The sequence below is a fragment of the Pristiophorus japonicus genome, chromosome 22, assembly GCF_044704955.1.
Source record: "Pristiophorus japonicus isolate sPriJap1 chromosome 22, sPriJap1.hap1, whole genome shotgun sequence".
In the NCBI taxonomy this organism is placed as follows: Eukaryota; Metazoa; Chordata; class Chondrichthyes; family Pristiophoridae; genus Pristiophorus; species Pristiophorus japonicus.
In genome coordinates this window covers 26,339,132-26,363,445 of record NC_091998.1, presented here as the reverse complement: position 1 = coordinate 26,363,445, position 24,314 = coordinate 26,339,132, and the positions used below count along the sequence as shown (strand labels likewise).

At 51.4% G+C, this 24,314-nt stretch overlaps 1 protein-coding gene across 1 annotated transcript in view; it reads left to right on the top strand.

Moving 5' to 3' along the window:
• The window catches only part of LOC139234915 (transmembrane protein 150A), a 58,779-nt gene extending 36,985 nt beyond the window's left edge, over positions 1–21,794 (top strand). The window contains exons 4-7 of the mRNA XM_070865793.1: positions 14,251–14,318; positions 16,438–16,568; positions 19,560–19,737; positions 21,079–21,794. Coding sequence (XP_070721894.1) covers positions 14,251–14,318; positions 16,438–16,568; positions 19,560–19,737; positions 21,079–21,302 — 601 coding nt within the window. The 3' untranslated portion in view covers positions 21,303–21,794. The remainder of the gene's footprint in view (positions 1–14,250; positions 14,319–16,437; positions 16,569–19,559; positions 19,738–21,078) is intronic.
• Positions 21,795–24,314: the final 2,520 nt, after the last annotated feature.

Genomic DNA, 24,314 nt, shown 5'->3' with positions numbered 1-24,314 from the left:
CTTGCTTTGGGAGCCTCGTGTCAGGCATGCGAACGATATGGGCCTGCCCAACGGGGCTGGTGGAGTGTGGTCAGTGCTTCGATGTTGGGGATGTTGACCTGGATGAGGTCGCTAATGTTAGTGTTGGGACAACTGTGGCTGCACTTCAAAAGTAAATGATTGGTGGTCGGGCTCTTAAGGCCGCCTTGAAGACAGGAAAAGAGTTATATAAATATGAGTTCTTACTTTCCTCGTACGGAGGGCAGTTGAGGGAATGGACCACACACATCTGCAGTCAGCTGCACCCGTACGCAATGGAACAGCAGCTGCGTGTCAGTGCTCTGAGGGTGTGCATGATGTCCTGAGGCTGATATCAGGCCTGATTTAATTTGAAACAGCCGAATCTCGGTTTACAATGTAACATGCAGATTGCTGTATCCATGGACACCTCGATGTTATGAAGTGTCTGCACGCTCGCTCGGTTTAGTTTCTTTCCCCAGCGCTCTTCATTGTTACATCCGCAATCAATGTGAAGGAGATTGTTCGGTTTTTACACTATTTATTAAAGAGGCGTGGTTGCCATAGCAACGGCCCTTGCCTGATTAAAGAAAGGCAGCGCAGTGGGAGAGATTATTGGCACATTGATGCGGCTTGTCTGATATCACAAATGACTCTCTGATTATATTAATCCCACTCTGATTCTGTCCCCTGTACATCATCCTCAAGCCCCCTCCCTGCCCTTCCCCGCACGCTCTGGAACCAGCTCCCTGCATCTCTGCCTACTTTCAAAAGTTTCCTTCCAACCTCATCTTTTGGGCCAAGCCTTTGATAATCTTACCTAAATGTGCTCTCCATCTATAACTGCGACATTTTATTACATAAAACCGGAACACGAAGATGATGATGATGATGAGCCACTGAGATCTGCCAGTGCAAAGGTCACATTTCGAACCCAGCGTACTGACGATAGTCTAGTGTCAGACACTGTTGGTCACGGCACTGCTTCTTCTTCTAAGGCAGTCCCCCGCAGTCGAGGATGACTTGCTTCCACACTAATACGAGTTCTAAGGTGACTGATGAGACCAATGCGGGATTGGGGGGGGAGGTTTAGAGGGGATATGAGGGGGAATGTCTTCACCCAGAGGGTGGTGGGGGTCTGGAACTCACTGCCTGAAAGGGTGATAGAGGCAGAAACCCACACCACATTTAAAAAATACTTGGATGTGCACTTAAAGTGACGTAACCTACAGGACGACGGACCAAGAGCTAGATAGTGGGATTAGGCTGGCATAGACACAATGGGCCACAATGGCCTCCTTCCGTGCTGTAAATTTCTATGATTCTATGATTCTACAATTTCTGTCGCAGGTGAGGCAGGGGGTGGTCGGAGGGACGGGTGGGTGGGGTGCTTGATTTGTCGCGGGCTCCTTCCGCTGTTTGCTCTTGACTTCCGCGTGCTCCCGGCGAAGAGATTCGAGGTGTTCAGCGCCTTCTCGGATGCTTCTCCTCCACTTTGGGCGGTCTTGGGCCAGAGTTGGTGGGGATGTTACATTTTTTCAAGGAGGCTTTTCCAGGGTTTTCTCCGCCCTCCCGGGCCTCGCTTGCCGTGACGTAGCTGGGAGTAGAGAGCTTGTTTCGGGAGTCTAGTATCGGGCATGCGGACAATATGGCCCGTCCATCGGAGCTGATCGAGCGTGGTCAATGCCTCAATGCTGGGGATGTTGGCCTGAGCGTGAACACTGACTATGGTGCGCCTATCCTGCCAATGGATTTGCAGGGTCTTGCGGAGGCAGCACTGGTGATACTTTTCCAGTGCTTTGAGGTGCCTGCTGTACATCGTCCATGTCTCTGAAGCATATAGAAGGGCAGGTATCACTACTGCTCTGTAGACCATGAGCTTGGTGCTGGGTTTGAGGTCCTGGTCTTCAAACACTCTCTTCCTCAGGCCGCTGAAAGCTGCACTGGCACACTGAAGGTGGAGCACTGTAGGCAGAAAGCAGCCAGTTAAAAAGTCTCTGATCTGGTTCCAATTGTGCAGTTTCCTTTCCTGTCATTTATCATGTTTCTGTGAATCGTTCCTCATTCCAGTCCGCAGCCGCTAATAGACGTGGGGCAACGCCCTGGGCTTTCAACACAGTTTCCTGGAGAAACATAAAAACATAGAAAAGCAGATGTTTGGTTCTTGACTGGAAAGTTCCCATTAAGAGGCAACTAAAAGCAAAGGCAGTATTCACTGTTCACTTAAAGCTGAATAGCAGCAATATATAATGAAGCAGGATGAAGGTTGGTGTCACTGTGGCAGTATTCTCACCCGAAAATAATTGACAAATTCGAAAGGTGTCTTAACAGGAGAATCCAGAATAAGGGGACGGAATCTTAGATTTCAGAGTGAGGCCAGGAAAAACCCCATCAAACCGAGATGCAAATTGTTGTTGGGGATAAGGTCAAAGGTGCTTCGACCTCGTGGGCATTCTCTAAAAGTGTATGCATGACGACTCGATATTTAGCTCTTTCAAAGGGCCGGCACGTGTACGGTGGGCTGAATGGCCTCCTTGTGTGCTGTAGGTTTTTATCAAATGAAGACACAGAGTACAAATCACAGGGGGGTAGAAATTGCTCCCCGCTCGAAACGGGCTGTTATTTTTTACAGCAGCTGAGGTCAGGTCACCTCTTGCGCGACATCCAGCTCTTTGTTTTTTTTTGTTTTGATCCAGAAGTCGGTTATAATGGGGGTGGTGACTACACCTGAGGGGCGGGGGTTGGGGGCGGTGCGGAGTGACCTCCGCGATGATGTCATCACGGCACTGTGTCACCACGGCCCTCCCCTTCGCTTAAAGGGGAGAGCCTCCGCGCTTTTAAAACTTCGGGCCACTGAGCCAGGCCAGCGGCCTGGCACCCAAGAGGGGATGCCACGCTGCCTGTTGGTGGCCCGGCCGAACCCGGGGGGGTATAATTGTCGGGCCGACAAAAAAAACATGGCGGCAGTGGTAGTGCACCCTCCCCTTTAAGGGAAGCCGCACCGTCGCTGTAGAAGGCCACAGCCTGACTGGACCACCGGGTGAAAGCTCGTTTTGGTATCGCTGGGCGGGCCGAAGATTTTCCGAGGGAAATGTCGCTGTCGGGGGAGGGGGGGGTAGATCAGCGGTGTGCACGGTGATGATGCGCTTAACACCGATCGGCGGCAGTGGAGCGGTAAGGGAGGGATCGGGGCACCACCGGGAAACCTCGCGAGGGCAATTGGGCTCTCAGCGGCCATCCCACCAAAAGTCGCTGGTCACTCCACTCCACAGCGAGGCCACCGATTTGCGGCGGTAGCAGGTTTTAAGGAGAGGGGCAATTTCAGCCCCATGCTGTACAAAATATCGAGTTGTCGTGCATATACAGTCAGAGAATGCTCAAGATGTCAATGACCGTCTAAATCTATGTTGTACAAGGGCCCAAGGTTAATATAGACAAATCGTTATGTAAATTCACCTGGATAGTTTGAGCTGGCCTGTGCTTATTAACAAATCAAACAGAGAATGATCACGATCAAAGGTTGTACCCTCCGATGGCAAAAGGATTATAAGGGAGCCTTTCACATGGAGTTCATGCAGCATTTCTTTCTTTGTCAACATAGAGAAAGAACTTGCATTTATATTATACTCCACTTCAAATTAAAGGTGTTGCTATGGGAATCCGCGTGGGTCCTAGCTATGCCTGCCTTTTCGTGGGATATGTGGAACATTCTTTGTTCCAGTCCTACTCGGGTCCCCTCCCTCGCCTCTTTTTCCGGTACATTGATGACTATCGGTGCCGTTTCCTGCTCTCTACCTGAACTTGAAAACTTCATTCACTTTGCATCCAATTTCCACCCTTCCCTCACCTTCACATGGTCCATCTCCGACTCTTCCCTTCCCTTCCTCGACTTCTCCGTCTCCATCTCTGGGGATAGGCTTTCGACCGGTATCCACTATAAGCCCACTGACTCCCACAGCTACCTGGACGACACATCCTCCCACCCCGCATCCTGTAAGGACTCTATTCCATTCTTCCAGTTTCTCCGTCTCCGTCACATCTGCTCTGACGACGCCACCTTCAACACTAGTGCCTCGGACATGTCTTCCTTTTTCCTCAATCGAGGATTCCCCTCCGCCGTGGTTGACATGGTCCTCGACCGTGTCCGTTCTATTTCCTGCACCTCTGCTCTCACCCCTTCCCCTTCCTCCCAGAACCACGACAGGGCTTCCCTTGTCCTCACCTTTCACCCCACCAGCCTCCACCTTAAACGATCATTCTCCGCCATTTCCACCACCTCCAGCATGATCCCACCACCAATCACATCTTCCCGTCCCCTCCCCTCTCAGCATTCCAAAGGGACTGCTCCCTCTGCGATGCCCTGGTCCATTCCACAGTCACCCCCAGCACCCCCTCCCCTTCCCATGGCACTTTCCTGTGCAAGTGCAGGAGATGCAACACCTGCCCTTTTACCTCCTCCCTTCCCACTATCCAGGGCCCCAAATACTCCTTCCAGGTGAAACAGCGATTTACTTGTACTTCTTGCAATTCAGTATACTGTACTCGCTGCTCACGATGTGGTCTCCTCTACACTGGGGAGACCAAACGTAGATTGGGTGACTGCTTTGTGGAGCACCTCCGTTCAGTCCGTAAGCGTGACCCCGAGCTTCCAGTTGCCTGTCACTTTAATTCTCCACTCCACTCCCACTCTGACCTCTCCGTCCTCGGCCTCCTACACCGTTCCAAAGAAGCTCAACGCAAGCTCAAGGAACAGCACCTCATCTTTCGTTTAGGCACTTTACAGCCTTCTGGATTCAACATTGAGTTCAACAATTTCAGAGTGTAGCCGCTGCCAATCTTTGTCCCACCCCAGAGCCTGTTTCTTTCTTTTTCTCTCCATGTCTCTAATGACCGCTGGTCATTATCCCGCCATCTTGACTAATGTTTTTCTAATTCCTGGTATTACCATTTGAATTTGGGCCATCATCCCTTTTGTCTCTCTAATCTCTCCTGTCTTCCAACCTATCACAGACCTTCCCTTTTGTTCTTTCTACTCCTCCCCCTTTCAGTACGAGTTAAGAATCCGTTCTTTCCAAACATTCTCCAGTTCTGACGAAGGGTCATTGACCCGAAACATTAACTCTGTTTCTCTCTGCACTGATGCTGCTTGACCTGTTGAGATTTCCAGCATTTTCTGTTTTTAATCCAGATTTCAGCATCCGCAGTATTTTGCTTTTGCATTTATGGCTGTTGTGTCCTCAGGAAGTCCCGAAGTGCTTCACGATGAGTTACTTTTGTTAGAAAGTAGGAAACACGGCTGCCGATTTGTGCACATCAAGGCCCAACAAACAGCAAATGAGAAATGACCAATTAGTCTGTTTTTAGTGGTGGTGGTTGGAGGATAAATGTTGGCCAGCACATCAAAGGAAATCCCTTGTTCTGTATTTTGTCTGTGGGAACTTTTACCTTCATCTGAATAGGCAGACGTTTAGAGTCTTAGCTCCCATTATGCAGCGCTCTCTCAGTTTTGCGTTGAAGTGTCAATCTAGATTATGTGCTCCAAATCCTGCAGTGTGGCTTGAATCCATGACCTTCCGACACAATCTTGGGTTCAGAATTGACGTCGCTAATTTAATCAGGCTGCCTTGGGTCAAGGCCCACTGTTAGTCTGTGTACCAATACTGAACTGGCCTCAACTGCTCCCAGTGAATTGACGTACCCTAAACACCAGAAAAATGAATGATCAGTCTAACACTCGACTAGAATTTGCCTCACTCCCCACTCCCCTCCTGCAGGATATCTTGGGGCCGAAATTGCCCTCAGCGGGAAATTGGGGAATTAACTGGAAATTTACCGCCTGGTAAGAAGAAGCCAGAAAATTGGGCTCTGACACCGCCGCCCAACACTTTGGGGCGGGTTTGCGAGGGAGCGGGGCAGTGCCCACCACTTAAAGGGGAGGGACGCTGCGAGGGAGTGGGGCGGTATCCATCACTTAAAGGGGAGGGATGCTGCGAGGCCGGCGTGGAGCCCACTGGGCCACCAGGGAGGGGTTTGGCTGGACCAGCGGCCGCCATTGTCGGGCTGACTCAGGAGTCGGCCGATAAATAAAACAAAATGGCGGCCGCGGCAGTGCGCTCTCCCGTTTAAGGGCGGCTGCATCGCCCAGCCACTGGCAGCTTCCCGCCGAGCGAAGCTGTCGAGGGGGCACTGACTGGTCGCGGCCGCGCTCCTGCGGGGTAATTTCACCCGCCGGGCAGTAAAGGGATCGCCATTGGGAGGTAAGGGGGTCGCCACGGGGTGGAAACAGGCCATAAAAAGGGGGCAGTTTCCCCCCCCCCGCCCTTATATCAAGTTCAAAATCTGTTTGGGCCAAACCAGCCACTTAGCACTTAGGCCTCAGCTTCTCACCTTTACCTCGGGTTCATTTGCTGCGTTTCTTTCCAATTCTCACTTGTGCAGCAGTTGATCTTTTTTTAATCAGTCTTAAAGCAGGCGCCAGCCGTGGCTCAGTGCTGGCATTCTTGCTGCTGAGTCAGAAGTTTATGGGTACAAGCCCCGCTCCTGAGCACTTACGCGCTCAATGAAGGCTGACACCATAATGCCATGTTTCAGATGAGACATTAAACCAGCCCTCTCAGGTGGACGTAAAAGATCCCATTTATCCCCTAACCAACTTCAGTAACACAGGTTATCTGGTCATTATCACATTGCTGTTGGTGGAACCTTGCTGTGCGCAAATTGGCTGCCACGTTTCCTACATTGTAACAGTGACTGCACTTCAAAAGTACTTAATTGTCTATGAAACACTTTGGGTCGTCCTGAGGTTGTGAAAGCCGCTATATAAATGCAAGCTCTTTGTTAGAAGAGTCTAGTATACAACCAAGGTTCTATGCAAGTTTAACGGGTTTATTGGTTATGAAGTGAATAGAGGCAGTGTCGTGACTTCTGAATTTCGTCCAGTCCAATGATGACACTTGCCACACACACACCGAGCTTTCCAAGAAATCAGCCAGGTGTCGGGGGAGAGAGTGAGTGTGGTGCGTGTGTAAAGGAGGTGTGGGTTGGAAGGACGTGATACATCTTTCCATCTGGATCATGTTCTCGCTCTCTACCCACTTAGACGTGGATCACATTCTTTCGTCATTTCCAGTGAGCTCTCCGTGCTTTTTACCCCCCCCCCTCCACCATCCACTCCCCCCCCAACTCCGCCCCACCGAGTTCCTGATCTCTTCTCCCTGAATTCCCTTTCTCTCTCTCCCCTCTGATCCTCTCTCCCCGTCCCCTCTCTCTCTGCCTCCTCCCAATCTCTCTCTGCCCCTCACTCTCCCCCACTCTCTCTCCCTCACTCTCACTCTCCCCTCACTCTCTCCCCCTCCCCCACTCTCTCTCCCCCTCCCCCGCTCTCTCTCACCCCCTCCCCATTCTTTCTCTCCATTCCCACTCTCTCACTCGCCCCCACTCTCTCACTCATCCAACTCTTTCTCTCCCTCATTCTCCATCCCCCCCCACTCTCTCTCTCTCTCTCTCTCTCTCACTCTTCCCCACTCTCTCTCACTCATCCCACTCTCTCTCCCCACTCTCTCTCTCATCCCACTCTCTGTCTCTTACTCTCCCCCAGTCTCTCTCTCTCCCCAGGCTCTCTCTCTCTCCCTCTCCCCTAGTCTCTCGCTCTCTCTCCCCCATTCTCTCTCTATCTCTGCCCCAGTCTCTCTCTTTCTCTCTGCTCCAGTCTCTCTCTCTCTGCCCCCCTCGCTCTTTCTCTCTGCCCCAGTCTCTCTCTGCCCCACTCTCTCTCTCTTTCTCTCTCTGCCCCATTCTCTCTCTCTCCGCCCCAGTCTCCCCCTCTCTCTCTCTGCCCCAGTCTCTCTCTGCCCCACTCTCCCTCTCTCTCCCCCAGTCTCTCTCTCTCTCTCTCTCCCCCACTCTCTCTCTCTCTGCCCCATCTCTTTCTCTCCGCCCCAGTCTCCCTCTCTCTCTCTCTGCCCCAGTCTCTCTCTCTCTGCCCCAGTCTCTCTCTCTCTCTGCCCCAGTCTCTCACTCTCTCTCTGCTGCAGCCTCTCTCTGCCCCAGTCTCTCTCTGCCCCAGTCTCTCTCTCTCTCAGCCCCACTCTCTCTCTCCCTCCCAACCTCTAGTTTACTCTCACTCTCAGAAGGCTGTGGAAATGTTTGTGTAGACAATCACAGCGATATTCTCGGCAAAAGTCCTGAAGGCTCCTTCAGTACAGTCACTGATTTCCGATAGACAACTCAAAAGCCCCAGTAACAGGGTCAGGCTCGAGCTCCAAGCTCGGCAACATGGTTTGGCCCCGCCTCCAGCTTCCTCGTACCGTACTGCGCATGTGCGACCGGATCGAGGGCGCATGTGCAAAAAGGGGCGGAGTCTACGCCACGTACGCGCAGAAGGACACAAAAATGATCGTGCACATAATCACAGCGATAATTTGATGGGGTTAGGCTCGGAGCAGGCTTGTGTGGAGTATAAACGCCAGCACGAAGCCGTTGGGCTGAGTGGCCTGTTTCTGTGCTGTAAGTGCTTTGTGAATAAACGTTTTGTTACCCAGTTGGGTGTATCTTGACTGTCAGCAAAACAGCCTTTATTCCCATCTCCAATATTATTTTCAGTGATAAACAAACTTGTTCAAAGAAAGTAAAACAAACAACCTTCACCATGGATGTCCTTCCCTCTACACCTCCATCCCCCCACCAGGACGGCCTGAGGGTGTTCCGCCTCTTCCTCGAGCAGAGGCCCGACCAGTCCCCATCCACCAGCCTCCTCCTCCGGGCTGAACTTGTTCTCACATTGAACAACTTCTCTTTTGATTCCACTCACTTTCTCAAATTAAAGGTGTTGCTATGGGAACGCATGTGGGTCCTAGCTATGCCTGCCTTTACATGGGATATGTGGAACATTCTTTGTTCCAGTCCTACTTGGGTCCCCTCCCTCACCTCTTTTCCCGGTACATTGATGACTATCGGTGCCATTTCCTGCTCTCGCCCTGAACTAGAAAATTCCATCAACTTTGCTTCCAATTTCCCCCCTTCCCTCACCTTCACATGGTCCATATCTGACTGGTCCCTTCCCTTCCTCGACTTCTCTGTCTCCATTTCTGGTGAAAGGCTGATGACAAGATCCACTACAAATCCACTGACCCCCAAGGCTACCTGGACCAAACTTCCTCCACCCCGCTCCTGAAAGGAATCTACTCCATCCTCCCAGTTTCTACGTCTCTGTTGCATCTGTTCAGACGATGCCACCTTCCATACCAGTGCTTCCAATATGTCTTCCTTTTTCCTCAACTGAGGAATCTCCTCCGCAGCGGTTGACATGGCCTTTATCCGTGTCTTTTCCAGTTCCCACAATTCTGCTCTCACTCCTTTCCCGTCCCTCCCAGAACTATGCCAGGATTCTCCTTGTCCTCACCTTCCACCCCACTGTCCTGCACTTTCAACGGGTCATCCTCCGCCATTTCCGCCACCTCCAGCATGATCCCACCACCAAACGCATCTTTCCCTCCCCTCCCCTCTCAGCATTCTGAAGGGACCGCTCCCTCGTGACATCCTGGTCCACTCCTCAATCACCCCCAACACTCCCTTTCCTTCCCACAGAACCTTCCCGTGCAAGCGCAGGAGATGCAACACCTTCCCTTTCAACTCCTCCCTTCCCACTGTCCAGAGCCTCAAACACTCCTTCCAGGTGAAACAGCGATTTACTTGCAATTTAGTATACCACATTCGCTGCCCACAATGTGGTCTCTTTTACATTGGGGACACCAGGCGTAGATTGGGTGACCGCTTTGCGGAACATCTCCGTTCAGTCCGTAACTTTACTTCTCCACTCCACTACCACTCTGACCTCCCTGTCCTCGGCCTCCTGCACTGTTCCATTGAAGCTCAACGCAAGCTCGAGGAACAGCACCTCATCTTTTGTTTAGGCACTTTACAGCCTTCTGGACTCAACATCGAGTTCAACAATTTCAGATCATAACCTCAGCCCCCATTTTTTTGGAAGACAACTGTTGGTAATGATTCTGCTATTCTCGTTTACACCTCTTCACTACAGCCCTGTAGACCATGAGCTTGGTGGCAGATTTGAGGGCCTGATCTTCGATTTCGAGGGACTGCCTATGATGATGATTACACGTCTTCAAGACCCATCTTTTGGTTCTTAACTTGTCCCATTACCATCTTCTTTTGCCTCGCACCATCATCCCTTTGGTCATTTAATCTCTCCTGCCTTCCACCCTACCACAGACCTCCCCTTTTTGTTCTTTCCTTCCCCTCCCCTCCCCCTCTTTCCCTGCCCCTGCACTTGCTTAAAACCTGTCACATCTCTTACTTTTTCCAGTTCTGATGAAGGGTCATCGACCTGAAACGTTAACTCTGTTTCTCTCTCCACAGATACTGCCTGACTGGCTGAGATTTCCAGCATTTTCTGTTTTTATTTAAACAAAGGCACCATTTATAAGAACATAAGAAATAGGAGCAGGAGTCAGCCATACGGCCCCTCGAGCCTGCTCCACCATTCGATAAGATTATGGCTGATCTGATCAAGTACTCAACTCCACTTCCCTGCCCGCTCCCCATAACCCCTTATCCCCCTCTCTTTTGAGAAACTGTCTATTTCTGTCTTAAATTTATTCAATGTCCCAGCTTCCACAGCTCTCTGAGGCAGCGAATTCCAACCCTCTGAGGATTTACAACCCTCTGAGAGAAGAAATTTCTCCTCATCTCAGTTTTAAATGGGCGGCCCCTTATTCTAAGATCATGCCCTCTAGTTCTAGTCTCCCCTATCAGTGGAAACATCCTCTCTGCATCCACCTTGTCAAGCCCCCTCAATCTTATATATTTCGATAAGATCACCTCTCATTCTTCTGAATTACAATGAGGCCCAACCCACTCAAACTTTCCTCATAAGTCAACCCCTCATCCCCGGAATCAACCTAGTGAACCTTCTCTGAACTGCCTCCAAAGCAAATATATCCTTTTGTTTTATTTGAATGCCCCTATGAATTTCCTCTGTGGTTACTGGCTGCAGTGTTCTAAAGATTAATCTTTAATTCCTGGAGACTCCTGAAGGGTTAGTAGCCCTAAGAGGGCAGAATCCCCACCCCACCAGGGTCTCTGCTGTTGTGTTGAGACAGGAGTGGAATTACAGCTTGTGCTATTTACAGTTCAGCGAGATGAACTCCCCATGACAACCCAAATGTGGAGATGTGTCTGAGTCTTGACTTGGATACAACGGCCTCTTGGGACTCAGGAGGCTGAATTCCTTTCCATACTGTAATATATGCACCTGTGAGTATGCTCGCAGGTTTGTAGAGAACGCAATAGTTGTAAAGCAGTTGAGGGGTTTTCAATGGACTGCTCTCTACGCGGGAGTCCTCCCACTATTTATCGGGGACTTGCCCTGGAGGATGGTGCACGGGGCAGTTTTTAAGTCGGTTCACGGGCTCCCAGGCCGCCTGAAATTTCTGCAGTCTGGAAGAGTCCGTGTTCCACGTTTTTATGGAGTGTGCGAGGTTGCAGCCCCTGTTCCATTATTTAAAGGGGCTGCTCCTCAATTTCTGGCTGCACTTCAGTCCCACACTCCTGATCTTTGGGTACCCTGTGCGGAGGGGAGCGGGTAGGTCCAAGGGCCTCCCTTGTAGGACTGCTCCTGGGCACGGCCAAGGGGGCCATCAGCCAGTCCAGGCAGCGGGCGGTCAAGGAGGTCGTTCGGCCTGACTGCCTGCCTCTCTTCCGCGGTTACATCCGAGCCAGGGTGTCCCTGGAGATGGAGCAAGCGGTGTCCACCGGTACGCTTGCGGCCTTCCGTGAGAGGTGGGCACCGGAGGGATTGGAGTGCATCATCACCCCCGGCAACCAAATTTTAATTTGACCCATTTAATGTTAAAAGTTTAATTTGTTTAATTGTCGGTTTTAGTGCCCCCTTTAATCAGGGGGCACTTGATTATTGTTTAAACTAAAATAGTTGTAGAGCTGTTGAGTTGGGAGTGGCTTAGCCAGTCACATGATGTTCACAAGATTCAATGGCCCCGAACTTGGTGGAAGCTAAGTTCCGCCCAAGTACCGCCCAAACGCCCGCTCCGATCCTGACGGTACTTTGGGCGGAACTTTCATGAAAATGTCCAAGAAAGACCGCCCGGCGGCAAAAATAGAACTTACGCCATGAATCTGGGCGGCAGCGGGCAGGAGCTCCCAATCTCGGCGGTAAATGCAATCCTCGGCAAAGTACCGCCAAGGATTGAGTCGGGCCCAGGGAGGGGGGAACTGATAAAAATAAACATTTCCAAAAAAAACCACAAGAAAACCTTCAGGGGGCCCCATCCACCTGAATCACTGGAAAAAAAACTAAAGAAAAGAAGTTTACTAACCTTTTTTTGCAGGTCTTGATGCTTACCGTTGAGGTTCGACCTGCCTCCACATGGCGGTTATTCCCCCTGCTGCAGCAGACTCCTGCCCGGACCAAACTAGCGGCTCGGGGAGGAGGGAGGACACTTACGTGAGTTGCGCGCCGGCGGATGTCAGTGGCCGCTTCCCAGCGGTTTTCCCTCCCCGCCAGCGGGAGGCCTCTACCAAACTCGCTCGGAGGGGAGACCGCCCAGAAAACTCGGCGGCAACTGGCAGTGAGTCCACCGAGTTCGGCCCCAATAAAACGCCAGCCAGTTGGGTTGGGGGAATCCACGATGAGGCAGGTGCTTGTGAGCCTGGTGGATGAACTGCTAATGTGTCGTGTGATTGTTAAACCTTTCGCTACTAATCCAACTAGTTCTTAATGGCAATGTGTTGCTATGAATTCTTAAGCAAAGAACCCATGAAGAGAATACATTGCACATACTGTCACATGGTTTCAGCTACAGACATTTGAGGTGCAGTGATGGCACTATCGGTTGTGAACCAGTCAGTCCAGGTTTAGAGTGGGCCATCGGGAAATGTCTGAAATACCATTCCGACCACAGAAGTCTGTGGAGATGTTCGTCACTGAGGGTTTCAGTGAAATTTTAGCAGCACAAAGAAAACCAAATACTTCAACCCGTGAGCGCCCTCCCCTGCACCCCCCCACCCCCCATTCGGCTCCGGTATGATGTCTGTACACCCATAACTGGAGCTGACTAGTTTGTCCAGGATAGGTTGTGTTGCTGATAGAAGTGACATTGCTGCCAGGATTTCAGTGCAGTGTGACGTGGGCACATGAAATATGTGTACCACCGTCACTTGAAGTGTGAAAAATGCCCAACCACACAGGCTTGGGCCTAGTTGGGTGAGTGCATTTTGAGCTGTTTCACATTAGGGTGGAGCACGAGAGTGCAGGTCAGACTCAGATAAGGGAACGAGTTGAGGTGATAAAATAAGAGATTATCGTATAAAAGTGAGTGGCTTGATTTAAGTGTGATTTCTTCTTCTCCTGGCGAATATTGGTACAGGTACATTAAATAAACCTAGCAAGTGCACTGTAAGAGTCAGTGTATGTCTAGGAGCTCAGGTACTGGATCCCGTCTGAATAGTCCATGGGGCCGAAATTCATCACGCACCGCTCACTGCCGGCGACATTCCTCCTGAAGATCCGCCCAGTGCCACTTTCGGGGTGGCCTGGAGCGGGCGGGAGGGGAGAGCCGCTGGGAAGCTCCCGCTGACGTCAGCGGACGGACGCGTGGCGCAACTGAGCTCCCGCCCGCCGAGCTCCCAGATTCCTGCGGGCGGGAGTCGGCGGGACTCGGCGGCAGAACGGGGGGTGGGCCGCTGGCTGGAGGCCGGTCTGTCCCCAACGGTGAAGTATGAAGATCCTGAAAAAAAGCTATTTAAAAAAAATAATTTCAGCAGCGACTTACCTGGATGGGGTCCCCTGGAGGTTTTCGGCTACTTTTTTATATTTTTTGCCGTTGTTTTTTTTTTTTCGGGTCTTCGACCCTCCGTGGGCCCGACTCCATCCCCGGCGGCACTTGGGCGGCAAGTGGCCTCTGCCGCCGAGAATGCGACCTCCCGCCCGCTGCCGTCCAGATTGGCGGCGTAAGTCTTCCGTTTTCCGCCCGCCGACCTTCGAGGGACTTTCTTCCTGAATATCCCGCCCAAAGTACCGCCCGCTACCTGGGCGGCCATCGGCGGCACTTTGGGCAGCACTTGGCCAGGCGGAGGCCTTGCTGAAAATCGGCCCTCATGTCTCATCCACGGCCGCACTCACACGTATATACTCGGTGTGTGATTCTGGTACCTGTGCTATCTTTCTGCTCAATAAGGAACAATGGCTGCATACTCACACTTGGCTCTTTATTTCAGCACCAGTGGGATGAACCTCCCTGAAAACTCACTCTACAGTGCGGTGCTCAACGCAGTGTCAGTTTTATGTAAGTATTATGCAGCGGTAATACAGTGCAAAATAAAGTTCATCCATCTTGTACTGAATGGAGTTCAGAAATTGCTTTGACGAAGCAGTGAATTTGTCGAGTTGGATTGGTCAGCACGGGCTGTACGAGCCGGGTAACTGTAGTACTTGTGTACCAGAGTGAGTAGCTTTCTCAGCCTGTATCCCAGTGAATGACAACATTAATAGGCCATGTCCTACACTCTCTCACTCTCTCAGCTGAATTGACGCTGGATAACTTCATGACTGAACAATGCCAACGGCCCAGGTAAACGCTAACTTAGACAGACCCATATACCAGACTGCCCCACATCCCCTGGTTGAGGGGCACTATGGAGAGGTTGCACTTCCAGTGATTGAGCGCGCTGTTTTTCAGATCTGAGTCTTAATCGAGTGCAGACTGATGACATAAAACTTTTTTCACTCTGCCGGTTAAATAAGGATCCTTTATTCCTCAATCAACATAACAAAAAAACAGGTTATCGGGCCATTATCATGTTGCTATTTGTGGGAGCTTGCTGTGCGCAAATTGGCAGCCGTGTTTCCATATTACAACAGTGACTACACTCCAAAAATACTTAATTGGCTGTAAAGCGCTTTGGGACGTCTGGTGGTCGTGAAAGGCGCTATATAAATCCAAGTCTTTCTTTCTGTATCAAGCTGCCTCAGGTAGTCTCAATTCATTCCCATGTGGATGTGGTCCAACATCGCCAAATCATCCAAAATGTAGCAGCAATTAGCATTAAATAGGTATTTTCACTCCAGGAAACCACAGGCATGGCCCATGTGAGGAATGCCGCTGATGCAACAGGGAGTGCCTATTGTTAGATCGTGGAATGCTTTTCGTCATTTGAGACAGAAACCATTGAATCTTTTAAGCAAACCAAGGATAAATATATGAATATGGGGACTGAAGCTGATGCAACAGGGGGTGCCATTCTGTGCTTGGGGCAGTACACAAGTTGGGGCAGTGTCGAGAGAGCTTTACTCTGCATCGAACCATAAAGAAAGACTTGCATTTCTATAGCGCCTTTCACATCCACCACATGTCTCAAGGAGCTTTACAGCCAATGAAGTACTTTTTTGGAGTGTAGTCACTCTTGTAATGTAGGAAACGCGGCAGCCAATTTGTGCACAGCAAGCTCCCACAAACAGCAATGTGATAATGACCCGATAATCTGTTATTTTGTTATGTTGATTGAGGGATAAATATTGGCCAGGACACCGGGGAGAACTCCCCTGCTTTTCTTCGAAATAGTGTCCTGGGATATTTTATGTCCACCTGAGAGAGCAGACGGGGCCTCGGTTTACCGTCTCATCTGAAAGACGGCACCTCCGACAGTGCAGCATTCCCTCAGCACTGCGCTGGGAGTGTTAGCCTGGATTTTTGTACTCAAGTCTCTGAAGTGTGACTTAAACACACAACCTTTTGGCGAGAGCGCTGCCCACGGAACCACTGGCTGACACTGGGCTCTATAATGGGGATACAAAGTCTTAATACAATGGTTAACACCTTCAAAGGTGGTGGGTAGCTGACAGTAGGGATGAGGAACTAGTTCGGAGGAGAGTCTCGAGGTACTGGGACGATTTCCACTGAAGCACGGAAGGCTAAGAGAAGATTTATGGTTTCTAAAATTTTGAAGGATTTTGATTGAGTGAAAAGAGAAAAACTATTTCCCCTGGTTGGGAATTCAGTGACGTCAATTTAAGAGAAATGTTTTTACACATGGAGGTTACAGCATGGAAACAGGTAATCTGGCCCAACCAGTTCGTGTTGCCGTTTATGTTCCAAGCTAGCAAATAGTTCCAATATTATTAGAGCATGCAAAACTTTGCCACATTTGAGGAAGAAACCATTGAATCTTTTAAGGGAACAATGGCTAAATATTTGAACCAGATGAGGATACAGATCGATGGGATTAGTTTGGATTTCCCAAGCAAAGAGCCATGATGGGCCGAATGTACTCCTGTGCTGTAAACCTCCATGATTCCAACTGCTGCCAAATTAGGAAGGAACATGTGCACAAGGGAGCAGCTGACTTAAAAATGACTTTAGGCAGACTAACCCATTTCGTAACCTGCCCCTGGTCTGATTCTTCCAGTCGCTCTCGTGTGTATTTTCCGACATGCTCAGATACTGGATCGGAAAGCGGATGAGGCTACGCTGAGTAAGGCCGCTATGATCCTAGGCTTCTTTGGATCCGTGGGAGGCTTCATCGCTGGAAACTGTAACGTAAGTGCTCCCATGACAATGACAGGATCGGCTGACGGTGGGCGGGAATTAAAATCGAAATTCAAAATGGCCACCGTGCCAAGGAGCTGGATTGCGATCCCACATCAAATTAATTCATTTGTTTTTGTTGTTTGAATTGGCAGATTGTTAGTAGACGTAAAAAGATTATTACCAGCACCCGTCTTCCTTTAGTGAAGAGCAGTCCGCATATGGGGCTTGCTATTGGGAGCATAGAAGTCCACCTTTCCTTTGGTTTGCTGGTACAATGTTGTTCAATACATTAGTACATCTGTTGACAATTGCATTTCTGATTAATAAAAAGTGAGCAATAGACACCGTCATTGGCCACATAGTCTGCATGCCAGACAGGAGACTCCCAAAGCAAGCGCTCTACTCGGAGCGCCTTCACGGCAAACAAGCCAAAGGTGGGCAGAGGAAACGTTACAAGGACACTCTTAAAGCCTCCCTGATAAAGTGCAACAGCCCCACTGACACCTGGGAGACCCTGGTCAAAGACCGCCCTAAGTGGAGGAAGTGCATCCGGGAGGGCGCTGAGTACCTTGAGTCTCATCGCCGAGAGCATGCAGAAATCAAGCGCAGGCAGCGGAAGGAGCGTGCGGCAAACCAGTCCCACCCACCCCTTCCCTCAACAACTGTCTGTCCCACCTGTGACAGGGACTGTAATTCCTTTATTGGACTGTTCAGCCACCTAAGGACTCGTGCTAAGAGTGGAAGCAAGTCTTCCTTGATTCCGAGGGACTGCCTATGATGATGAAGGGACTGTGATCGCAATACTCATATCAACTTGAACCTTTTTGTGTGTGTGCTGGTAAAATGGTAAGAAGAAAAGCAGAGTGAGCGAGCGTTTTTTTGGTTGTTGTGTGTGGGTTTCCTCTTTGATTGCTGAATGGTGGTAGATGTTTATTTTGTAAACACAGACGTGCGAAGTGCACTTACCCGTATTGTGTGAGTGTGTGTCAGGTATTTTCCACTAAAATGAGTGCGTGTGGCTAAAATGGTATCGCCACTTATGTCTGGTCAGCAATTTGCATTGGACAACACTGCACATGTTTCATAAAACGCGGCTTCCTGCTGCATTTCAAGTAATCCAGAAGGACTGGTCACAGGGGCCCTGGGAATATTTTTCCAAATACCTGCACCACACTGAACTCTGTCAGTCATCCCCAGTTTAAAGACTTCCACCAGTAATAACAACTCTGCAGAATCACACACCCTCAATTCTGTTTACGCTCTTTGTCAGCTTCCCTTGTTTTGTGGAGTGGGGTGGGGAGGGGAAGGACAGAGGAGCGATCACATTTCGATGGCATCCTTGTCCAGGCCAACATCCCCAGCATCGAAGCACTGACCACACTTGATCAGCTCCGCTGGGCGGGCCATATTGTTCGCATGCCCCGACACAAGACTTCCCAAGCAAGCGCTCCACTCGGAACTCCTACACGGCAAGCGAGCTCAAGATGGGCAAAGGAACCGCTTCAAGGACACCCTCAAAGCCTCCTTGATAAAATGCAACATCCCCATTGACACCTAGGAGTCCCTGGCCTAAGCCCGCCCTAGTTGGAGGAAGTGCATCTGGGAGGGCGCTGAGCACCTCGAGTCTCATCGCTGAGAGCATGTAGAAACCAAGTGCAGGCAGCGGAAGGAGCGTGCGGCAAACTAGTCCCACCCACCCTTTCCCTCAACCACTGTCTGTCCCACCTGTGACAGAGACTGTGATTCCCATATTGGACTGTTCAGTCACCTAAGAACTCATTTTTAGAGTGGAAGCAAGTCTTCCTCGATTCCGAGGGACTATGATGATGATGGTGACTGAAATACACAGAAAGCAGGACTTTTTACTTTACCTACTTTTTTTTGGCAATCATTGAGATGAGGGATATTAGTGCTTGAGATTCAACGCTTCCCATTTCGAGCACTCCCGAGATCGGGAATAGCACGATTAGAAGCAGAGGGGGAGTCATTTCACCCGTAACCCGCCTGGCGGGAAACTAACGGCATCGGATCAGCCACACTTCGCCCAATTTTCCTTTCCATTGAACTCGATACCTTCAGTGTTCCTTCGGGAGAGTTAGGTTAAAATTACCCCCGGAGTAAAGCTCCCGCTACTCAGCCCGAATCTTAAGTCTAGCTGTAGAAGAGCGCCCCCTACTGCACCAGTGTGACAGTTTTCTGCTCCCCACACCGACCAATCCTGTGGCCTCTCGGAGCAAGGTGGCCAAGTACTGCCAGATGTGGGGCCATTATCAGCGAGTAAACCGAGACTGCCCAAACTCATTTCAAGTTGGAACCTACACACAGACAAAGGTGAAAGGCCAGATTCCAACTTGCTGCACTCGCTCAATAGACAATAAGCAAATGAGTGGAAGAATGCAACATTTGCAATTGTTAAACTATTTTGTATATATCAGCAATTTGAAAAATTCAGAAAAAATCTTCCGATTGAGCTGAAGGATGGCAGTCATGTCCTAAAAGATGGGAGTTGGAAGAAATGGGCATCCTGATGGGTGGGAGATGGGGTAAATGGAAATTCTGATGGGCGGGAAGTGAAAAGGATCGACACCCTGAATAATGAGAAAGGATGGGAAATGGAGTGTTGGACATGAGGATTGATGGGAAGTGAGGAAATGGGGGGGCAGGGATGAAATGGGAGAGGAGAGGAGATTGGAGAGGGAAAGAGAGGAAAGGAGGAGAGGAGATGGGAAGAGAGGAGAGGAGGAGAGGAGATTGGAGAGGAGATGAAATGGGAGGAGAGGAGTTTGGAGAGGAGAGGAGATGGTCAAATGGACATTACCTAATAAATTGTTTTCTTTCATTAGCTCAACACAGCTGGACAGTAAGTCACTTCTTCCAGGATTTGTTGCGATTGTTACTTCAACTTTGTGCGTTCATGAACCTAACTTTGGACTTGAATTGTAAGCTGTTATATTAAAGTAACATGTTTGGGTGCACTAACACGAGCTGCTTCTCTTCCAGCCATCGGTTCTCATGGTGCTGCACTACTTCGGGGCCTCGCTGTGTTTTGTCAGTGGTTGTTTTTATTGCATATTACAGACTGCTTTAACATTCAAGCTCCATATAACGGGAAAGGAATGCTTGTTGGCGCCTGTACGCACCGTGCTGACCACCTTCCAAGTGGTCTTTTCCATCTGCTGTATCCTTCATTGGTTGTGACTGTTCTGGACAAGGGCTGGTTTCAAACTTTGTCACCGGCCTCGATTTAGACTGAGTAAGCTGCAGGGAGCCCTTTTTGTAGAACAGGAAGGAGACCATTCGGCCCATCGCTCCCCTGCCAGCTCTTTGAAAGAGCGATCCAAGTATTCCCACTCCTCCTGCTCCTTCCCCAGAGCCCTGCTAATTTTCCGTTCACGAAGAAATTCTCCGTGGTTCTGTAATGGTCTCACTCCCGGTGCAATTGGCCTCATCACGTCAGGGAAATAAAATCATCCAGGACTCTGGAGCGCTTCCTGGTGAGTCTGATCAGATCGGGTCTGTAGATGGTCATTGGGTGAGGGCAGGGTTGGGCTCCATTGTGATGCTCCCCTTGGTGGAAAGGCCCGCTGGCGTTCAGAGTCTGGACTCATTGTGTTTACAAGGTGCTCCCAGCAAATGCAGAGAGGGGTTGGCACCAGCTGTGGGAACTGCCCCAGGGGAGACCTGCGAGAGGCAGTGAACAAAAGCTGGAGATTCACCAAGCTTCCTTGTGGGAATGTCAACATGAAATGACCGGATTCCTGAGACGGGTGAGTGCTGTACTGGCACAGTTCAAGTGGTTGTGAGAGGAGAGGGGGGGGGGGGGAGGAGAGGAAAGGAGAGGGCATGGGGGAGGAGGGGAGAGGGGAGGAGAGAGGGGATGGGGAGGAGATGGGATGGGGGGGAGGAGATGGGAGAGGGGGGAAGAGGGGATGGGGAGGAGATGGGAGAGGAGATTGGGGAGGAGAGGAGTCTGGAGAAGAGATGGGGGATGAGAGGCGGTGGTAGGAAAGGGGATGGAAGGGGAGGAGAGGAGATGGGAAGAGAGGAGCGAAGGAGAGGAGATTGGAGAGGGGATAGGAGGAGAGGAGGAGATGGGGGAGGAGAGACGAGGAGAATAGGAGGGGCAACAGTGCATTCCAGATCATAATGACTCGCTATGTAAAAAACAAAATTCTCCTCCACTCCCCTCTGGGTCAAGGGTCAGGCTAACCATGGACATTTCCTCATGCATTCTGAGTTAAGGTGGAGGATACAAGGCGAGGATAAAGACAAGCTGCTTGTAACATCGGTATCAGAGCGCTGCGTGGTCGTGCGGTTGGGTCTGGTGGGAGCCACAGGTTAAACTCCTGGTGATGAAGACTCCTCCCAATGGCTGAGCCGGGCCTCCAGACAGGGATCTCTTCAGCGGAAGTGAAGTGGGGGAAGGTCTGTGTGTGGTGGGGGAGGAAGGTTGATACTGGTGCACACACCTCAAAAGGAATCTGCCGTTTGTTGTGTTTTATCCTTAACTCTGTTCCAGATCTGGCCTTTTTTTTCCATCCAGACCTCATAAAGCAACACATAGGAGCCATCTGTGAATGGTTCTTGGCCACAAATTTCTACATCTTTATCATGACGTTTGCCTTCGAATTTTACTATATAACCTCCTCAGTTCTCTACGCTTTGCTCAGCAGACCTGACGATGAGAAGGTCGCAATTCTGTCCGAACCCAGAGGTACAGACATGGCTACATTCAACAAATGATGGATGGACTGCTGAGCACAGACTGGCTGCAGAATTACGGGCTGTTGGAACCACGCCATTCTCCATATTACTTAGATTACGAAGTGTCAATCTCTCCGCCTCTATCAAAATGTCTGTTTCTTCTTTGGAGCCCACTTAACGTCTCTCTTAAGGAACTCTCAGTTAGCACAGCACAAGCCAATGGGAACCATCATGGCCCCGGGCAACACTTAGCTCCCAGCTGTAAAGGAGAGTTAAAAAGGGGCGGAATGACTTATGTCAAGTCTTTGCTCACTTTATGTCGAACTTGGACTTCAACCCCCCTCTCCCCTCCCCCCGCTCCGCAACCCCACCCCTCCCCTCCCCCCTTTCCCCCCACCCCCAGCTCCCCAACTCCCCACCCCTCTCCCCCCCACCCCTTTCCTGCTCCCACCCCCCGCTCCGTAACCCCCCATCCCCCCCACTCCCTACACACCCACCTCCCCCCTTCCCCTCCACCACTCCGCTCCTCAACTCCCCACCCCTCTCCCCCCACCCCCTTCCTCCCCCCACCCCCCCGCTCTGCAACCCCCCATCCTCCACCTCCCCCCCACTCCCCATCCACCCACCTCCCCCCTTGCTCCCCACCCCCTCCCGCACCCCGCTCCCCAACCCCCCCAACCCCATTCCACACCCCTCCCTCCACTCCCTCCCAACCACTCCCCCCACCCCTTACTCCCCCCCACCCCAGCTCCCAAACCTTCCAACCCCCACCTCCCCTTCCCCTCCACAACCCCCATCACCCACTCCCCACCCCCATCCCCACTCTCCACCCCCATCCCCCACTCCCCACCTCCCCAACTCCCCATCCCCCGCTCCCCAACATTCCATTCCCCGTTCCCCAACCCCCCACTCCCCAACCCCCATCCCCCGTTCCCCAACCCCCATCCCCCACTCCACAACCCCAAACCCCAATCCCATCCCCCACTCTCCACCCCCAACCCCCACCCCCCCATCCCCCACTCCCCATCCCCCATTCCCCAACCCCCCTCCCCCCACTCCCTCCCCTCCCCTTCCTCTCCACACCCCCCCCCCACTCCCCAACCCCCTTCTTCCCCTTCCCCTCCCCCCTGCTCCCCAACCCCTCCAGCCCCCCGCTCCCCAACTCCCCATCCGCCACACCCCAAACCCCACCCCTACCTCCTCCCCCCCCCCCCCGCTCCACACCCAACCCAAGGCATGGAATGAAGGTGTGTAGGGGGTATTCCTGGCCTTCCTGCCTCATCTCCCTCCAGCTTCTCCAGAACAGTAAAGGCCTTGGTGTGGGGCTCCCAGCGGAAGTTGCTGTTGGGCATTTAGCCTGCTCCACCAAGCCCTCAGACCAGAGGTCTGAGGAGGGAAGGCAGAAAAGTCCGGGAGGCCTAACGGAGGTAGCTGCTATCTTCTTCTTCCAGCCTCCCCATGGATTCTGGCTGCTGTTTGTGCTCAGCGGCCAGAAGGCCCTGAGGCCGGTCTTCAGGCCTGCAGCTGTGGTGGTAATCCCAGCCCCATTTCTAGGCGTGAGGCCCTGCCGGTGGGTGGGCCTGTGCTGAGGGTACAGCCAGACCACGTCACTAACATGACCCACCAAACACAGGTATGATCGGGGCAGGCCAAGGGCAGGCCCCAGGCCAAGTGTGGGAGGGACGGAGGGCTGTTGAGGCCCCATCTATATAAAGACCCATTTACTTTACACTTTGCCTCTGATGGGAAGATGGTGGCCACGATTACCAGAGGAAGACGTTTCTCAGGGTATTTTCAGCAGCCAAGTGCCGCCTGCATTGGATCCACAGACAGGCTCAGCTCCCTGCCTTCCCCACCTGGCATCTACGTACCTTCCCGCGAGCTTCAGTGGAGGATTCGGCCGGAATGGTGAGGCGACTTCCATCGGGTAAAGCAATCCCTCTGTTGCTGCTCTGGGCTTTGCTTTGCTCTGCACTTGAAGAACTGATTGAAGAGGTGTTTCTGCCTCCTCGGGGATGGAGGCCACGGGGGACGGGGGGGGTGGGGTGAGGGGGTTTGGGGTGGACAAACATTCTAGAGCTACTTACCCAGGCACATCACCACCTCGCTGCTCTACAAATTGCCAGGCCCAGTTCACCCCCTCCAACAGACACCAAATGGCAGACATGATTAGCCGTCTAATCTTGTTATCCTTGCCACTGGATCAAGACCTTGCTCAGCTCAGCCCGTGTGGTAGCCAGTGTGCAACGACCACCCCACGTTCAAAGAACTCACACACAGGCACCTTCCACTCCTCTAACATGAAGTTCGGGACCTGGAACATCAGGACCCTCATGATAATGATGACAGCACAGAAGGAAGCCATTCGGCCCATCGTGCCTGTGCCGGCTCTGTGAAAGAGCGATCCAAAGCAGAAACACCTCTTCAATCAGTTCTTCAAGTGCAGAGCAAAGCAGAGCCCAGAGCAGCAACAGAGGGATTGCTTTACCCGATGGAAGTCGCCTCACCATTCCGGCCGAATCCTCCACTGAAGCTCGCGGGAAGGTACGTAGATGCCAGGTGGGGAAGGCAGGGAGCTGAGCCTGTCTGTGGATCCAATGCAGGCGGCACTTGGCTGCTGAAAATACCCTGAGAAACGACTCCCCCTGCTCTTTCCCCATAGCCCTGTCATTTTTCTTCCCTTCAAGTATTTATCCAATTCCCTTTTGAAAGTTATTGTCGAATCTGCCTCAGGCAGCGTGTTCCAGATCACACCAACTCGCCGCGTTCAAATAAAATCCACATGCCGCCTCTGGCTCTTTTGCCAATCACCTTAAATCATCGGTGGTGCCCTCGGCCATTTCTCTGCCGAAGCCTCTGTCACTCCACAACCCACCTGTGTGAAAGGTGAGATGTCGCAAATCTCAGGTATGCCGCACCTCATGAATTCTCTTGTGCCAAACTGTGGTCGTGCCTTCCGCTCGTACTTGCGGGAATCAAATGGAGCCCATTGTTTTTGGGTCTACTTTCTTAATCGTTTGTGTTGTATTGTATACACTCAGAGAATGAACA